The 21,845-nt window shown below is 40.4% G+C and overlaps 1 protein-coding gene across 1 annotated transcript; it reads left to right on the top strand.

The window, feature by feature from the left end:
• The first annotated feature begins 4,321 nt into the window (after positions 1 to 4,321).
• On the top strand, positions 4,322 to 21,557 carry LOC140169141 (uncharacterized). Its single transcript, XM_072192399.1, has 14 exons — positions 4,322 to 4,357; positions 4,681 to 4,933; positions 5,716 to 7,317; positions 8,227 to 8,394; positions 9,293 to 10,156; positions 11,100 to 11,238; positions 12,546 to 12,866; positions 12,990 to 13,481; positions 13,605 to 14,096; positions 14,224 to 14,925; positions 15,207 to 17,507; positions 17,543 to 17,665; positions 18,722 to 19,302; positions 19,934 to 21,557. The coding sequence occupies exons 1-14, from the start codon at positions 4,322 to 4,324 to the stop codon at positions 20,560 to 20,562; spliced, it is 8,703 nt and encodes a 2,900-aa protein (XP_072048500.1). The 3' UTR covers positions 20,563 to 21,557.
• The last annotated feature ends 288 nt before the right edge of the window (positions 21,558 to 21,845 follow it).

Raw genomic sequence — 21,845 nt, 5'->3', positions numbered from 1 at the left:
TGAGCATGAGAATGATGTCAACAAGAATAATGATGGACTTATTGTAGAAAACACAGCCGTGCCGGTGGCTAGCACAAGCAGTAGTCTGGGAGATATTCAAAGCAAAAACATGAATAAAGCAGTGACAGAGGAAAGAACGCTGGCAAAGGAGAAACAAGAAACTAGTAACCAGGTAAATTTTCTTGAGTACATGGTCTTACTTTAATAATAAATTTACAAATTTGAACTGCTAGGAATTCACTATACTACATTTTCTACATGTAGAGTCCCAAGCTATAGGTTTACGGTCCTGTGAGTTTTGTTTAATTAATTTACAAATTTTAACTGCTAGGAATTCACTATGAAGTCCCAAGCTATCCCCCTATACGTGTAGGTTTTCTGTAGATCAGCAGTGACATTTTTCCAATGCATGTCATAATGTTAAAATACATGTACGGTACTGGTATTCTGAAACTTTGAAATTGAACAAAAATTTTAAAGTTATTTTGATGATGAGTCAACTGTACATTTTGAACAGTCTGGAGTGCAATTGGAGCAACACTTTTGATGCGATATCTGTGTTTACTTACGAACTTCCATTGGTTCATAGATTAGATTTCGATAACTTGGGACTCTAGCCTCGAATGCAAAGTTAAAATATGAGTGTGCAGCAAATTTGAAGCTTGACTTCCTGAGCAAACTAATGCACTTATCAAATGCATCCACAGCCCCTGGGGACCCGGGGATGGCCAGGTCATGGGCCGTGGATTTTGGGTTTAAAAGTTCAAGTCCCGGGTAAACACCTGGCCAGTCCAGGACACACCGGGCGAATATCCGATGCAAACCCGGGTATTCCTCGCCCAAGTTCTCGCCCTGAGCATCGGATACATGTAGGCCTGGATCTTAATATGGTTTTAATATCGCGGCAATCTTGTCATGTGGGCTCAAAATTCGGCAGGTAGGGGAGGTTGGGGTTAGTTGAAACATTTTTTACAAAATCGTCTTTTTAACGCAAACCGATTACTTTCAAGAATCACTAACCATATCAGTATAAACATATACATACATGCTACAAATACAGCCTTAAACTTTATTGGACCTGCTTATGAATATTCATATAAGGCCAATGAAAGTTAATTCCGAGTTTATCGTCCCTTTTTTTTCCCAGGTTGGTGAGGTGACTTTTTCATTTTTCATTTTTCATTATTTCAACAGATTTCATTATTGACCTAAAATGCGTGTTGATTTAAAGCCACACTCATACATGTTATTTATAAACATGTTTTTATATGGGTAGGGACTAGAAAAGTTAGAAAAGGGCCTCGTTTTGCTTCCAAGTTATGAATTTATGTGTTTCCAATTGCTAAAACTGGTGAAAACACTGATACTTTGAAAATAATGAATTATTTTGGCATTTTGAAAATTTGACGCGGGTGTTTTTGGTTACCAAAAAGTGACGCGGGCGGGGGACGATAAACTCGGAATCGACTTTCACTCGCCTAATCCAATTTGAACATTTGAAAAAAAGTGTTTCAACTAACCCCACCCCTGGGGTAAGTTGAAACATAGGGTGGGGTTAGTTGAAACACAGCTTGTAAAAATGTCAAAATAATTATTATTGTGTTGTTAGGGTTATACTTCCTTTGAAGGCACCCTTTAACATACAATCAGTGTGAAAAAATGAATAAATAAATATGTGGGAGTGCGGGTCAATACTTTGGACACAAGGTGACGAGTGTCACCATGGACCAAAATATGAGAAGCCTAAAATATTTTAAAAGTTAATTTCTGTGTGCACTTTTTGCTTGTATTATTGCTTTTTTAAACCATATTAAAGCAATATTGAAGAAATGGTAAACATGTTACACATTTTTAAAAAGTCAAATTTTTAACCATATTTTTCTATGCGATTTTCACGTGTCAACTAACCCCACCTCAAAAGTTTCAACTAACCCCGATGCCTATTTTTACATTTCAAAGTTCATACACAAAATAAGAAATACAGTAAAACTTTTATTTAATATTATTCTGGGACTTACTACTAGTGCTTATGATACTCAAAAAATAATCCCCTGAATCTTCAAACAACATGGAGATAACGCATCTTTTCTGAGGGGTATAAAAATTAGTCAGTACCCCGGTAAGTCAAAAAACAGATATTCCTTTCCCAAGCCAACACTCGTGGGGCATCAGTGCTGTTGCTAATTTGGTGGATGACCCTTACTAATACCTATTACTAGGTGCCAGTATTTTACCAAATTAATTTTTTGTGTCAGAAAAAATACAATGTTTCAACTTACCCCGCTTCCAACTAACCCCAATCTCCCCTATGTATTCAATGGACTGCCGAACTCTGGACATGCATGCTGGGTGGATTCAAACGCTTCAAATATACATGATGTAGGTCTACATACATGTGTGTTCCATTGCAAATACGTCAGTTACTCACCTTGTTGCGGAACATCTAAAAACGATAACGAAATTAGGCTACATAGATTCTCTCGAGCTGTATTTTGAAAAATAATTATAGGTGTATGATATACCGGTAAGACATTGAATTCAATTTTTATATCATACACCTATATTAATTTTTCAAAGAAGAAAAATACAGCTCGAGAGAATTTATAAGAACATACACTACTAAGTATTATGGCCATGTAGCAGTCGATCGCAGATGTCACAAAAGTATCATGGATTCTTTTATTATCACGGTCAGTTTTGTTTTTGAGTGTAGGCCTAGTAATAATTTAAAACTTTACTCTTGGTGGGTGGTTAAAACTTTTAAAAAATAACGTAAAAAAACCCCAATACATTTGGCATAAATAAGCGTATAGCAGGCTCTCGTTTGCACGTGCATGTCAATGTCAAGAAGCCAGTGTGGCCTGGTTAAACATGCTAACTTTAGAGCCCCTCTAAATAGCAGATACATTGTCTACTGCAAAATTTGGAAACAACAGCCAAGATTTTGTTTTTGGAATGGATTTATATGAACAGTAAATTAATGTGGCAACTCAGTGGATTATTATACATCCACGGCTCAAGTACGGCCAAGTGATCCCTGGCCCATAAATGCGGGCATCCATACTAGTAAACCATGGCCATGTTCACGGCCCATTTTACTGGTTGGAAAACCCCGGGTAAGTTACGACATAATCCCGGCAAAGTCCCGCCCAATTTCCCGGGGTTTGGCCGACGTCAAGTCTTATACCAGTCCCGGCCAACACCCGGCTCCCCCCGGGACACATGTTGAGTCAAATCCCGGGTCACATGATGTCAAGTCATCTGTGTTTCACATCTTTTTCACAGTAGGCCTACCGATTGGCAGTTTTTACTTTTAAAATACCGTACCCCTTAGCATTATTATACATTACAATAAATGATTGAAGTAAATTAGACCAAGTTATATTATAATTTTTCCTTTTGAGGGTTCAGTTGTTACGAAAACAAAGTGTATTGCATAAAGTAGTCAAAACCATGGTCAAACTCAGTGCTTCTACAAGATTTTTTTACTCGGTAAACTGTCGCCAGTGTCGGAATGTTATGCAAATCCACACGGATTTTGCGCTATTTATTGTTACGAGAATCTTTGTGCAAATTGATTTGTGGATTTGCATCACCTGATTTCCCTAACTTCTTTACTTTCGTTTACAATAATTTGTACATTTTCACAGGGGTTTGTGCATGTAAACTCAAAGCGTTTGACAAAAGAAAGTCTTGAGACACTCAGCAGATTGGATACTATTCAAGCTGTGCTACCATCTGTCTCAAATCCTATGGAAAATGAAGTAAGTCAACTCAAAGAGTCATCACAAATTGCCACCAAAGCCATTTCTTAAAGGCACTATATAAAATTACAAATTAAAGTAGTCGATAGAGAATTTAGTTCTGCATATTTTGATACCATATTTGGTACGATATGACTTTACTTTCCAAACTTTGATGGAAGACTAGCAATTTGAATAAAGAAGAGAGCTTTTCAAAAGTGACAAAAATTTGCATTGACTTTTCCCTCAAAGCATGCAGATATTGATTGCAGCGGAGTGAGCATTCATCTGTTAGGCTTTATTGAACCTGCAACGAAAGGTAGCAGAAATCACCCTGAAGGAGGAAATATCTAAATTTGTCACTTTTGAAACTTGACTATTTGTATTTTAAATGTGATGCAATCAAGCAAAATCAGTCGGAACTCGGAAATGTTGATTTTGAGATGTTGGTTTTCTGCATTTTGCAATTGAACAACTAATTCCAAAGATACGACTTATGAAAAAGCAATATTCTCACCAATACCCCTCACCCAATGCCAAAAATTGTGCTCTCACCCAAGGATCCCATTTTTCTAAAAATGTTGCTCTCACCGAATGCTGTTTACAGTCAAAGTGTCAGTCTTACACCTATCCATTTTATATTGAAGTGAGCCCCTGTTAATAATGTTCCATTGTATAAATGTTTTAAAACCACATTTTTAAGATTTACATTCTTCATAGTAAATGGTCTATTCCAGTTGAAATCCATACACCCCCTATGGAAGATATGACCTTAATCTTCCACTCTGGAGTGTAGATTTCAAATGAAGTTACCCATTCAGGCAACCCCCATTTGAAATTCACACCCCCTGTGTGGAAGATTAAGATCATGTCTAATGATTTCGTCCATACGGGGTGTTTGGATGTCAACTGGAATATCCCAATATGTTTATTCTAGGTCACATTGTACACCAATCCCCAACAAGTAACCAACATCTTTAACAAATCCACTATACCAAGTTACTCTGTACTACAACTCTGGAAAAGCCAACTTCAGCAACACAGTGAAGACTCCAGTCAGGATGGCCAGTATTACTACATTGAAGTCAGGGACTGTCGGTATGATATGGAATGCATTGACCAAATGCTGGCCCTACACAAAGCTAGGGATATCAGAAGTGCTGTGGAAAAAGAGCTGGAGTGGTTTGCAGGTAAGCATCAGGGTATGTGGATGTGTGTTTGTTTTCACAGACAAATGTGGACCCACCTATGACATTTCAATCACCCATAAAGCACGGACCCACAGTAACCGTGGATGTCCATGGTCATAAGAGAGTGGCAGCGGGGGTACTACACTCCGTAATAATGCATATGGGGTGTAGGTCCTAGGTGTAATACCAGGTCCACGGTTTGGCAGTTAATTACTCAAGTTTTGGTAGGGGTGTGCCGCTAGGAATTTGAAAGTGGATCCATCAATATACAAATTTTACAAGAAATTTGGACTCATGGATATACCAAAAGTCAACATTTTCAGCCAAATTTAACCCATTAAATTTAGTTTTTACAAATTTTCCCCCAAATTTTTGGAAAATTTCAAAAATTTTGGCTAGACTGAGGCAAAATTGGGCTATTTTCCAAAAATAATTGAGAAAAAAATGACCCATCAATGACCAATATTGGCTTAGAAAAAGGGGTCATCATTGATATACCAAAAGGCTGACACGTCCCCATATGGTCCAGTCGCTCATTACTAACTGGCCATTAACTTGTTCCTTGTGCTCTCTCTCTGTTGTAACTAAACCTGTTTTTATTTGAAGATATTCAGAGTGAATAATTTTAGACAAACAACAGAATGACTGATATACTACCAACCCGGGACAACCAACAGCAACAAGCTGGTAAAAGGGACTGGATCTTGTGTGAGATACAATTATACGTACATATAATTTTAATTTTCATAACCATCATTATTTTGAATCTGTGTTTTCTCTAGGTCAACTGATAATGCCAAAGTCTGTTTTAAGATGTCCAAGCAGTGATTCACTGAAGAAATTCCAACATCTAGTCTTCCATCAAAAATGGGATGAAGAATTAAACAACTATGGTATGAGCGGTGAGGAGTTAGTCAAGATATGCTGTGACAGATGGTTGTCACATGACATCATCAATTGGATGCTCAATTTGATGAACCAATCACAAGAAGACACTTTGTGTATTTATCACGATCCACACCATCCAGGTGATATTGATAAAAAGTATATACAGGAATGTCTTGACAAGAGAAAACAGTCACCGTCATCATTATTTGTAGTATTCAATGTTGGGTGTACTTCAGATAAAGTTTGCTTCAGTTCTGAGATGCAACCAGGGTGTAGTTTCAGTTTTTGCAATATCACAAGACAAGATGATTGTATTAAGGCAGTATACGGTGATTCCTTAGGGTGGTCTGTTCCAGATAATCTACAGGATATATTATCTGGATATTTTGAAGCTGTATTCAAATACAAACCATCAAACCTTGAGATCACATGTTGCCATGATCCAAAACAAAATACCCCAGACAAGGAGCACACCTGTGCAAACCAAACCTGCGCACAAATGTTTCCTCTGCAAAGATGCGCAAGTATTTCGGGTGTAGTCACCTTGATCATGGCGGCGTTAGCGTGCTTCAAGAGAAATATATTTGATCTGCTTACAACAACTCATTCACCTCAAAGTCATGTACCATCATTTGCTATTCACCATGTGACAAATCCGTCCAGCAACGCAAAATATCTGCGTAGAGTTTTAGCCACCTGGGTTGCAGACAGAGAAATCTGTGTCGATTATCTGATACCGAGAAACTTTGGAATTGAGAGAAATGATGAGGAAGAGGTACTTGATGAAATAGTAGAAGAGAGATCAAGTTCTGTAGACCATGGTCACAATGTTAGCAATGGAGATGGTAGTGTGTCTTGCCAACAGGACTCACATCAAGATCAAAGTAATGCAACAAATGTGCAATTTAATGGTACATCTTTATCAAACAACTCAGAACAACATGGTGCTACAACAGAGTCTTTGGAGACAAATGAGACGTCCACGCCTAATGATCAAAAGCGTCCAACAGAGTCTTCCACAAGCAATCATATTTGTTTAAAATGTTCATATAATACAAGACATACCTTTAACATGAAAAGGCACTTCAAACGAAATCACCCTGATATCACTTTCACGCCTCAATTAGCACACACTTGCCCTTCATGCAGTTTTGGTTCTAACAGATCCACAGATATTGGCAAACACGTCAACGAATGTCATCCGGGGGTCAAGTGGGCACCGCCGATACTGAGAAGAGGACCAAAAGCAAAGGAAGGACCTAAACGACATAAGTGCCCTCAATGCCAATATCAGTCCAATTCTAAGCATAATATTAACCGACATCAACAGAGTTGTCATGAAACAATGCATACGTTGGAGTCGTCTAGGGTGGGCAAATGTCAGTGTCTGGAATGCGGACAAAGACTTTATAAGATATCGGATCTGAGAAGGCATTTATCTACCAAACATGCATTTATCTTCAAAACTGAGACTGTGGTATTGGATAGCTATGAAGGTAAATATACATGTATGATTACAGGTTTTAACCTGTAAAATGACTTCATATCAGTTTTTTGAAGGTATAGTATTAAGAATCTAAACATTTCGCTTTAGAACAGAGGAATATCCTGGGGGCTGCAGGCGCTGCAGCTCTGAAGGATATTCCAGGGTCCAAGCAAAATGTTTAGAATACTCAAAAAATTACTGATACAAAGTCATAAATTCATTCATAAATGTCAGTTTTGTTTTTGTTATTCACCTGTATCATTTTTCTTTTAGATTTGAATACAAAATAAAATTTAATAGATTCAACTTTATTTTTCAATTTCCCTGTAAAAAATCAAACAGTTGGCAACAGACATACTGCCAGCAACTTACACCAGCGCGTTATCATAATACAATGTCAAAATACAACGGATCACGCAACAGGTCATTATAAACACCCTGGCTATCGCAAACTATTCTTTACTTGAATTATTTTTATAGAAGAAATACTTTTTGACAAACCGCCCTTGTACGCATGCATGTATGCTCTTCGCGATTAATTTTACACGAACGTTTCAATACTGAGCCCAGCGAAATACACATCCATGTCACTCACTACCGAACTTGAGGCGAAAATGTGTAGCATAATAATTTGGAGAGGTATTTTTAAACAACATCATTATGAACATCAATATTAACACTCAGTATCTCAAATTGCCGAATGACAAAGGGTCAGTAAAAATAATTCAAATTGGTGGCCATAAGACACAAAAGCATCAAAAATTAAAACTTTAGATTCCAAAACTAGGTATTAAGATTAAATAGATCATCTATCACTGCAAACTATAGATCATCTATCACTGCAAACAAGCAAAATGAAAAAGTGTATTTAAAAATAATATGTGACTAACCATTAAAATTGTACATTTCAATATTTCAGAATTTGATGAATGGAAAGCCTCCATTGAAATAGCTGAAGGGTGCTCCTTCACCAAGACAACAGGAGATAAAGTGATACAAGGGGGCAAGAGGACTCAGTACTACCAGTGCAATAGGTCTGGGATGTTTAGATCAAATAACAAAGGCAAACGAAGACAGAAGTGGCAAGGTAAGGGGACACACATCATTACGTTCGGTCACAATGGGTCATTATGTAAAAAGAGGCCATTTTAAAAGTTACACCTCAGTATGGGAGTCAACTTTTCTTACCAAACACATAAATACGTCGTATAGAGGCCTGACTTACTGTATTGTTTGAGATCAAGTTTACTCCTATGGTCTCAGATGCAACTTTTAAAATAGCCTCTTTTTTACATAATGAACCAAGTAAGGCTACACATACTATTTTACACATTTCATAACATATGTTTTCCATTTATTTCAAAAAGCTTTAGGGGAAACACAAACACCTATCAAAAAGTAATTACCCCCCTTTATTATAAGACATAATTCAAAATCTATGCATCAATTTTAAAATAAACTGAAATAGCAAAAACAAACCCAGGTTGGTTCTGCAAAATATGATACGCCATTTGTCTGAATAGCTTAAAATTTGTGTAGCCATGGTGACTCCTTGAATGAAAAAGATGCATTTTCAAAAGTTGCACTTAAAAGCTACTCAAGTCTGACAGTGTGCTATTACATTCTCTACATGACTGGTCAAGGATGACCAGCGGTGTCCTGTGACGACCAGGCACTCGTAGCAACAAAAGCAAGATTTTCAATTTGTTTAGGTGCTACTTTTGAATAGGCATCTTTTTCATATTAAAGGGTCACCATGGCAACAAATTTTGGGCTATCAAGGCAAATGAGGCATCAAAATTTGCAAAATAAAACTGAGTTTCCTTTTGCCATTTCAGTTTTAAATTTTGATGCATAGATTTTGAGATATCTCATAATAAAAGGGGGGGGGTGGGTAATTACTTTTGGTAGATGTTTAGTTGTGAAGCTTATATTATGCTTGAGAATCCTTGATTTATCCATTAATTTTCTTACCTTCATTACAGGTTCTTGTAAAATAGAAAGCAACTGTACTTCCACCATGATAGCATCTATCCTTGAAAACGGAAAAGTAGAAGTAGAATGCGTATGTACTCACTACTCACACCAAATAGAATTACAACATGTATGGATTCCAAAAGGAAGCAAGCGACAAGGCACCGTCAAGAGTTCTCATCGTGATCAAACACGGGAAGAAATAGGCACCGTCAAGAGTTCTCGTCAAACTCGGGAAGAAATTATGAAGGATGTGTGTAACAGCGTTGGTAATGTATATGATAGACATCACACGTTGAGTAAACAAGAAATTCCCGATATTGTTGATGTTTTTGTGGCGAGTACGATCCAGCGTCAATCAAACGATAAGTTGAGTCTGTTGTCATGGATGAAGCAGTGGGCGGGGTCTATTGATCCAAGTCCGATCTTAACCTATAGGATCGAAGGAAATTCTGATGATTTCGATTTCCCAGGACTCCAGCATGATGATTTTATTATTGTCATCCAATCCGAACTTCAGAAAGATATGATGTTGAAGTTTTGTGCAAATGGTGCTTGTTGTGATTCAACTGAAGTATCGTCAAAGTTCACATTGACCACACTCCAAGTCGTCGATGATATCGGACAAACTCTCCCAGTCGCTTGGTGCATCAGTCACACTAAAACACTAACTACATGTGTTGCGGATATCTTCTTTAGCACACTGAAGAAGGCGTGTGAAGCTTGTGAAGATCTGGTGCCTGCATGGTTTATGTCTCCATGGCCTGGTCATCTTCACAACTCCTGGACATCTGTTTTTGATCATACACCCAGACGTTTAATCTGTCCATGGTCCGTTGACAAAGCCTGGGCTGACATGCTGAAGAAGACTATAGGTAAGTGTTGTGATTTGAAATTTTGAGCAAATTACATATACTGATCCAACCAGGCCAAAGATGTACAATGGTGTAATATAGGGACCCCCAAAAACAATAAACTAATGAGAAACTTCCATCCAACTTTTAATCAATATGGTTAAATCAACTGCAACAAAAGTGATAAATTCACCACTGAAATTAAATTGCTGTAAACCTTTGACAAAAGCATACATTCACGATGTTGACAATGCACAACTCACAATGCTAATGGCGACAAGATTAACAATGAGTATGACGCGCAAAAACACAAACTTTCTGAAGTACGCTCTTGTCAAAGGTTTACAGCAAAATACTTTAGGAAAGAAATTTCTATTTTGTTGGAGATTTAAAGATTTGGAGTTCAGGATTTAAGGATCTACCATGTATATTAAATATGTTATTAGACTTAACGCTTTCTAAACTCTAAACCCCTTCTCGCTTTATTTAAAATTAGTGAGTCTGCTTTTGGCACCACACCATAATTCACTTCTTAGAGCAGAGGTTCTCTACAGACAGCCTGCGGGCCAAATCCAGTCCACCAACCACTGATATTTGACCAATTTTGAAATGTAAAGGAAAACATTAAGAAGGGTGTATTTGGTCCTCAAGCATTTTCTTTTTGAAATGTGGTTAATTCCTTGATCTAAATTTAAACAAAATTATGGCCAGATCTGATCCAATCTGGCTAAAGTTGGCAGTAATGAAATTGAGATACAGGTAAAAAGTGAGGAAAAAAAACCAACAAAAAACATAAGAAAATAGAGATATAAAAGGTTCATAAGTTTGCAAATCCAAGTATTCAAGGGACCTCAGGATTCAACATCAGTAATTGTGGCTGTGAACAAATCAAGTTGAAACCCCTGTCTTCTTAGAGTGTACTTAATGTTCATCAAAGTTATTTGGATATTTGTCCTTTATCCAGGCAATGCATCAATTGAGTCAAGAGTACATAAACTGTTGAAGATATTACTAGAGCAGACAGAGCAGACATTATTTGAGGATCATCTACAAACCCTGCTTGAAAGGCTCTCAGTATCAGCTAAGACGCAGGAATTCTGCAGGTAAGGATTAGACTTTCATGTAAGCATATAGACCACTTGACATCATTGTTTATCAACAAAGGCGAGGGACTGGTCTATCGATATGCTTGAACGAACCACTACACTGTTCAATGGATTTCTTGTACCATATGAAATGTGGGCAATTTAAAATGCATGTGCCCTGAGCAAACTACGATGCATACACACACTGCAGGGCAGAGAACAGTGGAAATTGACATAAATTGCACACATACTGCTGGGCAATGATGTCACATGTCAAGTGGTCTATATCCATTTACACATACTATAATGATTTGCCTAATGATGCATTGTGCTCCTTTGTCTAAAGGTGAATTTCATGTAAAAGTAGAGAGTGCCCTCCTATGGAAATCCAAACAAGAATTAAGGGTCTATGCCCTTGTTGCTGGTGAGATTTTTCCAGGAGGGCGCTTTTAGTTTGTGCCTAAAATTCCATGCACCGTTAGGCGAATCTTTATGGTTCATACATGTACATAGGTATTGCGCTTGTATAGTGCCATTTCATCAACATCACAGCACTGTTGTTTATACAATATATAATATAATGTCTGCAGAATGGCAGCCTTATAGTGCACATCATGACACTGTCAGTACTTGGATTATAAATACCCTAGCACCAGGATGGATTTGGACATCAGGGGTTAATACCCTACTCTTTTCAAAACTGACTGTGACCTACATATACAGGCTGTATCAAAATGATTGGTACCCATTAACTTTGTTTTCTAATTAAACAGTTGTTTCTTACACATTCACACATTAGATCCTCTTTAAATGACTATATAATTGATTGTTTAATGACCTTTTATGACATAAATCTACAAAGGTGGCTGTTATGATGCATTTTGATGTGGCAGTCTTGGCCATGTTCACTGAATATTGATGGGTACCAAGCATTTTGATACACCTTGTACAGGTATGGCTCTCTGTACATACATGAGACTGATGGCTTAATGTCCCTTACAGGTTGGTCAGTTAATTACGTAAGAGTCAAGAAGTAAATGATTGACTAACATTGCTGGCTAGGTACAGCAGTGTAGATTAAGTGGGGCAATTAGAAATTGGAGTATTTTTTTTAAGTAAAAGAGGATATATAGCCTATAACTGAAGCATACACAATCTTTTGATCCTTTAATAGCCAGTCAAGCATATATAAGGCCCTACATGGCGTGTGATTATGTGGGCAGCCACCTTTGACGTCTCTTTTGTCTAGGCTGGTACATCCCATGATTAATTTCTGGTCTTTTGAAACGTCATTTATTCATTTATTCATTTTCAATTATTCACAGGTATTTCCTTACCCAATGGGTAAGCAGGAAAAACGAGTGGACATACTGCAACAACAAAGGAGACACATTCCCTCCTACCATCTTCACTGAACCCTTCTACCAGAGATTCCATTATGAATACTCTCAAGAAAACATCTCAGAACGTCTGGACACCTGTGTGTTCCATCTGCTGAAGTATGCAAGGGACTGTCTGGTTAACAGGTGCATCAGCTTGACCAAAGGGAAGCTGGTTACACAGGGAGAAGATATGCAGGGAAGACATGATGCAGGGATTGCAATGGGAGAGGTGTGTTTGAGAGCATGCCCTGATGACTCACACAGGTTAGTATGTAGCAGTATCAAAGGGAAGCTGGTTACATAGGGAGAAGATATGCAGGGAAGACATGATGCAGGGATTGCAATGGGAGAGGTGTGTTTGAGAGCATGTCCTGATGACTCACACAGGTTAGTATGTAGCAGTATCAAAGGGAAGCTGGTTACACAGGGAGAAGATATGCAGGGAAGACATGATGCAGGGATTGCAATGGGAGAGGTGTGTTTGAGAGCATGTCCGGATGACTCACACAGGTTAGTATGTAGCAGTATCAAAGGGAAGCTGGTTTCACAGGGAGAAGATATGCAGGGAAGACATGATGCAGGGATTGCAATGGGAGAGGTGTGTTTGAGAGCATGCCCTGATGACTCACACAGGTTAGTATGTAGCAGTATCAAAGGGAAGCTGGTTTCACAGGGAGAAGATATGCAGGGAAGACATGATGCAGGGATTGCAATGGGGGAGGTGTGTTTGAGAGCATGTCCTGATGACTCACACAGGTTAGTATGTAGCAGTATCAAAGGGAAGCTGGTTTCACAGGGAGAAGATATGCAGGGAAGACATGATGCAGGGATTGCAATGGGAGAGGTGTGTTTGAGAGCATGTCCTGATGACTCACACAGGTAAGTATGTAGCAGTATCAAAGGGAAGCTGGTTACACAGGGAGAAGATATGCAGGGAAGACATGATGCAGGGATTGCAATGGGAGAGGTGTGTTTGAGAGCATGTCCTGATGACTCACACAGGTTAGTATGTTGCAGTATCAAAGGGAAGCTGGTTTCACAGGGAGAAGATATGCAGGGAAGACATGATGCAGGGATTGCAATGGGAGAGGTGTGTTTGAGAGCATGTCCTGATGACTCACACAGGTTAGTATGTAGCAGTATCAAAGGGAAGCTGGTTACACAGGGAGAAGATATGCAGGGAAGACATGATGCAGGGATTGCAATGGGAGAGGTGTGTTTGAGAGCATGTCCTGATGACTCACACAGGTTAGTATGTAGCAGTATCAAAGGGAAGCTGGTTACACAGGGAGAAGATATGCAGGGAAGACATGATGCAGGGATTGCAATGGGAGAGGTGTGTTTGAGAGCATGCCCTGATGACTCACACAGGTTAGTATGTAGCAGTATCAAAGGGAAGCTGGTTACACAGGGAGAAGATATGCAGGGAAGACATGATGCAGGGATTGCAATGGGAGAGGTGTGTTTGAGAGCATGCCCTGATGACTCACACAGGTTAGTATGTAGCAGTATCAAAGGGAAGCTGGTACACTAAGATGGGAGAAGATATGCAGGGAAGACATGATGCAGGGATTGCAATGGGAGAGGTGTGTTTGAGAGCATGCCCTGATGACTCACACAGGTTAGTATGTAGCAGTATCAAAGGGAAGCTGGTTTCACAGGGAGAAGATATGCAGGGAAGACATGATGCAGGGATTGCAATGGGAGAGGTGTGTTTGAGAGCATGCCCTGATGACTCACACAGGTTAGTATGTAGCAGTATCAAAGGGAAGCTGGTTTCACAGGGAGAAGATATGCAGGGAAGACATGATGCAGGGATTGCAATGGGAGAGGTGTGTTTGAGAGCATGTCCTGATGACTCACACAGGTTAGTATGTAGCAGTATCAAAGGGAAGCTGGTTTCACAGGGTGAAGATATGCAGGGAAGACATGATGCAGGGATTGCAATGGGAGAGGTGTGTTTGAGAGCATGCCCTGATGACTCACACAGGTTAGTATGTAGCAGTATCAAAGGGAAGCTGGTTACACAGGGAGAAGATATACAGGGAAGACATGATGCAGGGATTGCAATGGGAGAGGTGTGTTTGAGAGCATGTCCTGATGACTCACACAGGTTAGTATGTAGCAGTATCAAAGGGAAGCTGGTTTCACAGGGAGAAGATATGCAGGGAAGACATGATGCAGGGATTGCAATGGGAGAGGTGTGTTTGAGAGCATGCCCTGATGACTCACACAGGTTAGTATGTAGCAGTATCAAAGGGAAGCTGGTTTCACAGGGAGAAGATATACAGGAAGACATGATGCAGGGATTGCAATGGGAGAGGTGTGTTTGAGAGCATGCCCTGATGACTCACACAGGTTAGTATGTAGCAGTATCAAAGGGAAGCTGGTTTCACAGGGAGAAGATATGCAGGGAAGACATGATGCAGGGATTGCAATGGGAGAGGTGTGTTTGAGAGCATGTCCTGATGACTCACACAGGTTAGTATGTAGCAGTATCAAAGGGAAGCTGGTTTGACAGGGAGAAGATATGCAGGGAAGACATGATGCAGGGATTGCAATGGGAGAGGTGTGTTTGAGAGCATGTCCTGATGACTCACACAGGTTAGTATGTAGCAGTATCAAAGGGAAGCTGGTTACACAGGGAGAAGATATGCAGGGAAGACATGATGCAGGGATTGCAATGGGAGAGGTGTGTTTGAGAGCATGTCCTGATGACTCACACAGGTTAGTATGTAGCAGTATCAAAGGGAAGCTGGTTTCACAGGGTGAAGATATGCAGGGAAGACATGATGCAGGGATTGCAATGGGAGAGGTGTGTTTGAGAGCATGCCCTGATGACTCACACAGGTTAGTATGTAGCAGTATCAAAGGGAAGCTGGTTACACAGGGTGAAGATATGCAGGGAAGACATGATGCAGGGATTGCAATGGGAGAGGTGTGTTTGAGAGCATGTCCTGATGACTCACACAGGTTAGTATGTAGCAGTATCAAAGGGAAGCTGGTTACACAGGGTGAAGATATGCAGGGAAGACATGATGCAGGGATTGCAATGGGAGAGGTGTGTTTGAGAGCATGCCCTGATGACTCACACAGGTTAGTATGTAGCAGTATCAAAGGGAAGCTGGTTTCACAGGGAGAAGATATGCAGGGAAGACATGATGCAGGGATTGCAATGGGAGAGGTGTGTGTGAGAGCATGCCCTGATGACTCACACAGGTTAGTATGTAGCAGTGTCAAAGGGAAGCTGGTTACACAGGGAGAAGATATGCAGGGAAGACATGATGCAGGGATTGCAATGGGAGAGGTGTGTTTGAGAGCATGCCCTGATGACTCACACAGGTTAGTATGTAGCAGTATCAAAGGGAAGCTGGTTTCACAGGGAGTAGATATGCAGGGAAGACATGATGCAGGGATTGCAATGGGAGAGGTGTGTTTGAGAGCATGTCCTGATGACTCACACAGGTTAGTATGTAGCAGTATCAAAGGGAAGCTGGTTTCACAGGGAGAAGATATGCAGGGAAGACATGATGCAGGGAATGCAATGGGAGAGGTGTGTTTGAGAGCATGTCCTGATGACTCACACAGGTTAGTATGTAGCAGTATCAAAGGGAAGCTGGTTTCACAGGGAGAAGATATGCAGGGAAGACATGATGCAGGGATTGCAATGGGAGAGGTGTGTTTGAGAGCATGCCCTGATGACTCACACAGGTTAGTATGTAGCAGTATCAAAGGGAAGCTGGTTACGCAGGGAGAAGATATGCAGGGAAGACATGATGCAGGGATTGCAATGGGAGAGGTGTGTTTGAGAGCATGTCCTGATGACTCACACAGGTTAGTATGTAGCAGTATCAAAGGGAAGCTGGTTTCACAGGGAGAAGATATGCAGGGAAGACATGATGCAGGGATTGCAATGGGAGAGGTGTGTTTGAGAGCATGTCCTGATGACTCACACAGGTTAGTATGTAGCAGTATCAAAGGGAAGCTGGTTTCACAGGGAGAAGATATGCAGGGAAGACATGATGCAGGGATTGCAATGGGAGAGGTGTGTTTGAGAGCATGTCCTGATGACTCACACAGGTTAGTATGTAGCAGTATCAAAGGGAAGCTGGTTTCACAGGGAGAAGATATGCAGGGAAGACATGATGCAGGGATTGCAATGGGAGAGGTGTGTTTGAGAGCATGTCCTGATGACTCACACAGGTTATTATGTAGCAGTATCAAAGGGAAGCTGGTTACACAGGGAGAAGATATACAGGGAAGACATGATGCAGGGATTGCAATGGGAGAGGTGTGTTTGAGAGCATGTCCTGATGACTCACACAGGTTAGTATGTAGCAGTATCAAAGGGAAGCTGGTTTCACAGGGAGAAGATATACAGGGAAGACATGATGCAGGGATTGCAATGGGAGAGGTGTGTTTGAGAGCATGTCCTGATGACTCACACAGGTTAGTATGTAGCAGTATCAAAGGGAAGCTGGTTTCACAGGGAGAAGATATGCAGGGAAGACATGATGCAGGGATTGCAATGGGAGAGGTGTGTTTGAGAGCATGTCCTGATGACTCACACAGGTTAGTATGTAGCAGTATCAAAGGAAAGCTAGTTACACAGGGAGAAGATATGCAGGGAAGACATGATGCAGGGATTGCAATGGGAGAGGTGTGTGTGAGAGCATGCCCTGATGACTCACACAGGTTAGTATGTAGCAGTATCAAAGGGAAGCTGGTTACACAGGGAGAAGATATGCAGGGAAGACATGATGCAGGGATTGCAATGGGAGAGGTGTGTTTGAGAGCATGTCCTGATGACTCACACAGGTTATTATGTAGCAGTATCAAAGGGAAGCTGGTTTCACAGGGAGAAGATATGCAGGGAAGACATGATGCAGGGATTGCAATGGGGAGGTGTGTTTGAGAGCATGTCCTGATGACTCACACAGGTTAGTATGTAGCAGTATCAAAGGGAAGCTGGTTTCACAGGGAGAAGATATGCAGGGAAGACATGATGCAGGGATTGCAATGGGAGAGGTGTGTTTGAGAGCATGTCCTGATGACTCACACAGGTTAGTATGTAGCAGTATCAAAGGGAAGCTGGTTTCACAGGGAGAAGATATGCAGGGAAGACATGATGCAGGAATTGCAATGGGAGAGGTGTGTTTGAGAGCATGTCCTGATGACTCACACAGGTTAGTATGTAGCAGTGTCTTATTCAACCACCTGTCATTACGGATGGGTACTTTGCTCCTGGGATAGGCATGATTAATACCGCCGTCAGATGCTAAATTCTAAAAATAATGCTTGAATATTAAAGTTCTGTGAACTCAAAACAAGACCAGACTAATAAATCAAGGCTACAGCAATTTGAACTGACTGAACCCCAAAAAAGTGCAGAGGTCTGGTTTATGTTTTCAGAGTCCAATTTTGGTGAAAATGATGGGCACTTGTCAAATCCGGGGAAAAAATCGGGAAAATAAACAATTTAAGTTTTTTGACAATTTTGAAGTGTATTTAGGCCTTTCTGTAATACTATGTCTGTTGAAATAGTTGAAAATGTGAACAAAAACATGCCAGGAGATTCTTCCTATCCACTTTCAATGGCGGGACCCTGGACCCGCCTTTGGTTAGTGGCACCTTCAGTTATTTCATTTTATAATGTGGCACTTCACAGAATCTATTTTGAGAATGATGTAGATGCTCTGTGCAGATTCAGGTATAGTTATGTCATTTGGGCTCATTTTTAGCTTGAGTCAAGTCCACATCTGAACCTCAAGAGTATGTGCCATTTCTGAAATGGACTTTGATAATTCCTTAAATGGACTATGTGATTGTAATATGCAAAGCCAAGGGTAAGTACGATCAGATTTGCCGTTATACTGCAATCAGATTTTATAAGTAACAGCACTACATTTCTGACATGTCCATGCTCTTGGATTTACACATTACAATGCTCATAGTTCAATGTAAAAGTGGCTGATTTGAAAAAGTACTTAACCTCTATGTGCTTCAATCAGTTAATATGTGATTATGTGCAGCTTACATCACTTTATTAATTTGTGTCATCTTTACATAATTTGTTTGATGCTAACCATCACATTTTTCTTTGTTTGACTTCTCCTCAGATGGGACATCATAGAAGCCAACCAAGTCTTGTACACCGTCCAGGAGTCAGCCTCAATCTGCAAGAATCGTAAGTGTGCCATCTCTTGCCTTCAGTGTCAGATATGCATCCACCAATACATCTGTACCTGCATAGACAATCTCACCAACATCACCATCTGTAAACATATTCATCTCGTCCATACATCCATTCACAAAGACCAAGGAAGCACACAGGTTAGAGACACACAGTGGCTTAAGGATAGAATCCAAAGTAGAGTGCATAGACTTCTTGCGGTTGTAAATAGCACCGGCAATGAACACTTCTCTGTACTGCAAGAACTCGATAGTAAACTTGGCGTCTGCTCAAGTGTCCTTGATTCAAGGCTCCTGTGGGGTGCAACAAATTTTGTCCAGCCAAGACAAGACATGGCATCACAGAGCGGTGCTGGTGGGCTTGTAAGAAAGGAGAAGAAGAGGAGAAGTATTGGTGTAGATGGAGTAGGGGTGAAGAAGAAACACAAGAAACAGGATATAGATGCAGGCGATGGCAAAGATGAGGGTCAGGTTGCTGTGTCGTCTTTGATACCAGTAGCAGTCCCAGGTGAGTGAAAGATGATTATTGTTTGTAGATGATGATAACATGTAGAAATAATTAAGGGTCCATCCCCTCATTCAAAAGTTCAACCATGCAAGTGAAAAGAAACAAAGCACAGTGATTTATAGTATGCTATGCACAGGCATAAACCCACAAGTCTCAGCACACACTACAGGAATTCACTTATAAATGTAAAGCTTCATATACAGAAGGAAAGGTACCGGTAATTTATGTTGAACATAAGTAGCTGCAATTGAATTAATTCATACCACCAAAGTAGGCATGCTGCCCATGGGGGTTGATGATAAGTGCGAGACGTGGAAGTAAACTTGAAAATAATGCGAGCTTAGTATACGAAAGCTTGCGCATTCATACGGGAGCTTGTGCATAAGCGGTGACAAGTTGTGCGCTCATTGTATGCTCAGATCAGTGCCATCATCAGGTTCGAAACACTGTACCGGCATCAGCCGAAGTCAAGCACGCTCTGAAGGCTCAGGCAAGGAACTTTCCTATCTGAAATTTAACAATCTAAGAGTTAAATATTTACAAGTTCTTTTTGATTTTACTATACATCATTTGTGCACTTTATACACCCATCAACTAAATCCCATTCTTTTCACATTCACTTTATCTTCAGGTTCAACCATCCAAGATGGATCGGCACCACTCAATCAGCCAATCACCACGATCCCTCCAGTAGCAGAAGCACTGATACCAATCCATGTCACATCACCACAGGAAATCCCTTCGATACAGGAGCACACCCATACAGCACACCATATGAATATTCCTCCTGCTGTATTGACCTCTGACCCTTCCATTGTCATAACCTCTGAACCTCACACCTCGCAACCTGCTGTTATGACTTCGCATATAGAACTGCAAACGTCGCAACAGAGTAGTATCATGTCATATCCAACTCCTCGGACTATTATGTCAACCCCACAGCCCCACCCCCACCCTCACCAGTTTAGCCCACTACCTCATCAACCCATCATACACACACCAGGCAGTAGTGGGAGCATTCCACACACCCATCACCCTCAGCTGAGTGGGATACCATCTTACCAAACTCTCAGACCAGTGTTACCCTCACAGCTCTCACCAGGTACTGCCCAACAGATGCATATGGACTTCCATCAAGCTGTGAGACCATTGGGACATGTAGAATCACAGCAGTTGGCCACCATGTCCGATGAACAGTTGACCACACTTGCTGGAGTGGCATCTGCTTTATTTGGAGATAGCTTGGAATGCCAGAGATGAGACATCCCAGTATGAGACTAGTTGAGAGTAATGCCATGATGGATTTCGCAGTGGAAGATTCGAATTAAGCGTTACGTAATCCCGCAGGACGTATACACACATGATCCCTATCTGCCACTATAAAATCCAACATGGTTTTACTCTCAACTTCAGATGAAACAGACTATTCAATCTCGGTCAAGAAGATGGAACACTTGTTGGTCGCGCTTTACTGTTGTATAACTTACAACGCTAGTGGAAAAAATTGCTGAATGCAGATGGAAGTATTTTTGTATATATAGCAAATATATATTTTTGTAAAATTGTAGGCCTATTAAGTGTGATTGTAAAGACATCTAGCATAGCTAGGAGGATACACATAACCTGATGTATAAAATGGGCTATATTTCATTTGAAATCCATACATCTCCTATGGAAGACATGACCTTAATCTTTGTCACAGGGAGTGTGAATTTCAAATGGGGTTACCTGAATGGGTGACTCCATTTAACAGGGGTGTGAATCTTCAGGATTTTTCCTGATTTCAGGATTTTTTTGTGGCCAAAATTTACGCAATTTTATTGATTTTCAGCCCGTTTCTGGGTATTTTAGCCCAATTTCATGCTGTTTTCAGGATTTTCTACTACCTTCAGGATATTTCACAAGCTTTGAATCACACCCCTGATTTTAAAATCTTGTGGGAGATTGAGATCATGTCTTCCATATTATGGGGTGTCATATGGATTTCAACTGGAATAGCCCATTAATGACCCATCACATTAACACATGACGGCTGTACTTTGTATATGTAAATGGAAAACTATAATAGATTTCTTAAGGCCTCGGTCATCCACCTTTGCAGTATTCTTTGTGGGATCTTAGAGCACTTCAGACACACCAAATTGCATTCTGAAAATGGATCGTTCTTCTGATATCAAATAATTTTGAAACAATCACATTTTTCACAACTGAGTACACATCTTGTGAATGTAATTGGGTCTTGAACATAATGTGCCAAATTAGACTAGGAGCCCAGACAATTTATTCAGCTCAGAAGAGACAAAAGGTTTGATGGTCTGATTATGTTCGTATAGGCCCAAGATTCAATATTCCATATTGCTGCGGGTCACAGCCTGTACGTTCAGCCTGGGGGTCACAAAATAGGAGGCCAAAAAATGCATTTATTCAGCTCAAGAGAGACATGGACAAAACTTGTTGGATATCACTCCCAGGAGGATACTTTTCATGCCTATAGCAATGACAGCAACTTTGGCCTGTACGGGGGCCCAGACAGTAGCCCCAAA

This window comes from Amphiura filiformis, chromosome 14, assembly GCF_039555335.1.
Source record: "Amphiura filiformis chromosome 14, Afil_fr2py, whole genome shotgun sequence".
Lineage (NCBI taxonomy): Eukaryota > Metazoa > Echinodermata > Ophiuroidea > Amphilepidida > Amphiuridae > Amphiura > Amphiura filiformis.
Note: the sequence above shows the minus strand (reverse complement) of the source record. Positions and strands in the feature narration are given on the sequence as shown.

Excerpts from the sequence above, each read along its gene's own strand:
- LOC140169141 (XM_072192399.1), top strand. The coding sequence starts at position 4,322 with ATGTTGCTCTCACCGAATGCTGTTTACAGTCAAAGT. Across the intron at positions 7,318-8,226 it reads GGTATTGGATAGCTATGAAG|AATTTGATGAATGGAAAGCC; the intron begins GTAAATATACAT and ends TCAATATTTCAG. Across the intron at positions 11,239-12,545 it reads AAGACGCAGGAATTCTGCAG|GTATTTCCTTACCCAATGGG; the intron begins GTAAGGATTAGA and ends AATTATTCACAG.